The 3,153-nt window shown below is 38.0% G+C and overlaps 1 protein-coding gene across 1 annotated transcript; it reads right to left on the bottom strand.

Annotated features, from left to right (window-relative positions):
- Positions 1 to 272: 272 nt before the first annotated feature.
- On the bottom strand, positions 273 to 1,638 carry LOC137741042 (AP2/ERF and B3 domain-containing transcription repressor RAV2-like). Its single transcript, XM_068480849.1, has one exon. It carries the CDS (start codon positions 1,239 to 1,241, stop codon positions 297 to 299), a length of 945 nt encoding a protein of 314 aa, XP_068336950.1. The 5' UTR covers positions 1,242 to 1,638; the 3' UTR covers positions 273 to 296.
- Positions 1,639 to 3,153: the final 1,515 nt, after the last annotated feature.

Genomic DNA, 3,153 nt, shown 5'->3' with positions numbered 1-3,153 from the left:
TTAGTAAGTATAGTTTTGTGTGTAAACATAACGTACCTTAAATTTACAAAATGATGACCAAGTCATTTGGTTACAGAACGAAGGGATTAGGATCTTCTTCTTCTTTGATTAAACACGAAAATCAGGAAAAATACCCAATCGTTATATATGCCACGAGCCTTTTGAAATATAATTATTCTAATTGCATGCATGCAAAGGAAGGCTCTCTCTTGTTCAAGCAAAAAAAAAGAAAAAAAGAAAAAAAGAAAAAAACGTCTTTCAAACTTATTGAGCATGCTCCAAGCCTCCAACACCTGCTATTCTCTGCAATGCACATGTTTCCGTGATATGTTGACGCCGAACAACCTCACCACTCCATCATCTTGAACCGTCGCTGGAGGGTCACCGACAGTACCATGCATCTCCCCGATCCCCGAAATGTCGAGGTTTCTAGATCTACAGTCAATGAACAGCTTCTTATCCTCCCCTACCGATCTCTCAAACCTCACAACATCACCAACTTTCAGCTTCTTCTCCTTCACAAACCGAATCCACCCTTTGCTCAACACATAACTCTGACTGCTACTCCAATAACAATACCCAAACCTCCACACTTTACCCACCTCATCCTCAAATTTCAATAACACTCCTTTACCAAACCCTACACTCTGATGAACCTGAAAATGCTTCTCGGCATGTCGTTTTGGTATAACCATGCGGTTCAATCTACCTACGTCGCTTGGTGTTGCCACTTTCTCGAAAAGCAACTCCCTCTCGCGACTACACGTGTCCATTAAATCATGGTAACACTTCATACGCCTTCCGCCATCATCAAGGCCTAGGGCACAAGCCGCACAACCATTGTATAACTTATGCTTGTACATCTCGAGCTCGTTGGCATAAGAATGTTTTCGAAGCATGTCAACTATTTCAGCCTTGGAATGGGACTCCAAGAAAAGGGCCTCGGTGACATCACATTCGTAGGGTTTCATTTGGTTTCGACTGCTCTGTGTGATAGCATCAAGACCCCGGATCTTTAGCGAGGCAATGTCGTAGGTTTTAGCAGCTTCTTCTTCATTATCGAAGGTTCCCAACCACACACGATTACTCTTCTCGTATATCTGAGCTCCCCATCTGCCATTTGACTGCGGCACTACTCCTTTGTACCTAGAAGAAGGCAACTTGTTTGAACTTGCACCGTTTGCTTGATCCACTGTTGAGTAGTCCCTTGTGCTCGCACTCCAGCAACTAATCAAATCCATTGTGATTGGAAGGAAGAAAAGGACGAGAATTAAACTCTATTTCTAGGGTATTTTGATTTGTAGGAAGAGAAGAGTGAGAATCAAACTCTATTTCTATGGTAATGATTTTGAGGAAGAGGCTGACAAGAATTGATTGCTTGGGCTTCTAGACTCAACAGACACTCGTCAGTAATGTTTAGGTAATATTTCTTTCTTCATGATTAGTTTCTCGCAGACCGACCTACTAGGATGAGATTAAACTCTGTTTTTACGGTATTTGGATTCACAAGAAGAGGAGGATAAGAATCAAACTCTTTTTTAGGCTGTTTTTGAATCGTAAGAAGGAGACGATAATTGAATTGTATTAATTCTAGGGCATTTCCTATTCATAAGAAGAGGTGGATGAAGATAAGTAGGCCCAATCGGTTTTCTTCATAGAAGTATGCGGTAAGAGTGTGTTCAGTTCATATATATAGTTGAAGGTTGGTGTATTAAAAGTAGAACCCACCTGTTATATATATACCTTATCTGATACGATCTCATGGTCTCTTGTATGTTAAATGTGCTAGGAGAGGGGATTTTACCCCAATGGGATGTGAAGAGTGGTCGAATTTGAGAGGCTGTACCTGGACGTGCTTCATTTAGAAGAATTACTATTTAACGTACCAATTTGGGTTATCAATTTCTTTTTATCAAGGTTCTGAAAAATAGTAGGCGCTAGTCGGGTAATAGATTAGGCAGATTTAAGTAAACTTATTATATATTGTATAAATAATGGGATGTCTATACTTAAAAAATATACTTAAAAATATATAATTATATTGGGATACATAAATTGAAAAATGGAATGTCATATAAATTAGAAAGTATTAGAACATACTGAAAACATAGGAAACCAAAATATAATGATTGTTTATCTAAGTATTCAACAACTCTCTTATAATTTATTTAAAAAAATAAATGCAAAATGAAAGTTATTTATTTTCTGTCTAAGTGAGAGTCGCTACCTAAGTGGGTGATTAGGTGGGTCTAAAGGGGCTAGGCGGGGCGCCTAAGTATGTCTAAGTGTCGTTTCTTAATTTTCAAACACCTCGCGATTAATTGGGGCAGTAGTCAGCCGCCTAGCGTCTAGGTGGGGCCTAGCCGGCGCTGGGTGAAGGGTTTTAGAACAGTTCTTTTGATTGAAGTGTAGATCTTTTGTGGATGGATCTTCCATGTGATGTAGTAACAAAAGTCTCCAAATTTGGGTAAAATGTAGAGTAAAAGTGAGATTTTCAAACGAAAAAGCCAAATGGCGAGCATTTAAGATTTATTTTGACAAGGTAACCTTTTTTTTTTTTTTTTTTTTTTTAATAAACGATATTATCTACACTAAGAGGGTGGGGCAGTAGGCTAAGCCTTACAATGTGCTAGCAATAATATTAATGTGGTTCAAAATCGTCTTTGGCAAGAATCGAACTTAAGACCTATTACTTACAAGTAAAGAGAAATACAACTAAACCACTATATCGTAGTACTAAGTAGCTGGCAAGATAACTTAATTGGTTAAGAGTTTTTCTGTTTAAACACCAACTCTTATCTAAGTTCATCATATTTCTATCTACACCGCATTAAAAATTTAAATTAATTGTTTCTAAGAAAACCCCACTATTCTCCTAAACTACCGTTCATCACCAATACACACCACACAAATTCGCCATTAAAGATTTAAAAAATGAATATGAATGTTGAATTGTTGCACCTCTCCAGATATGTCGTGTGTCCACTTACTCCCTTGCCATATTTAGCATAGCTATAGCTATCATGTAATAATATCTTGGCAAAGATTCTCTCAAACGTTTATCCTTTCCTTTTACATCGACTATCTTATCACAAGCATCCTGTCAAACACCAAAACTCCCAAGCCGCCCATACTCAAAGTATGCATCAATAG

The sequence above is a fragment of the Pyrus communis genome, chromosome 7 (genome assembly GCF_963583255.1).
Source record: "Pyrus communis chromosome 7, drPyrComm1.1, whole genome shotgun sequence".
NCBI lineage: Eukaryota > Viridiplantae > Streptophyta > Magnoliopsida > Rosales > Rosaceae > Pyrus > Pyrus communis.
Note: the sequence above shows the minus strand (reverse complement) of the source record. Positions and strands in the feature narration are given on the sequence as shown.

What these genes read in the sequence shown, in the direction of transcription:
- LOC137741042 (XM_068480849.1), bottom strand. Translation starts at nt 1,241, where the DNA reads ATGGATTTGATTAGTTGCTGGAGTGCGAGCACAAGGGACTACTCAACA.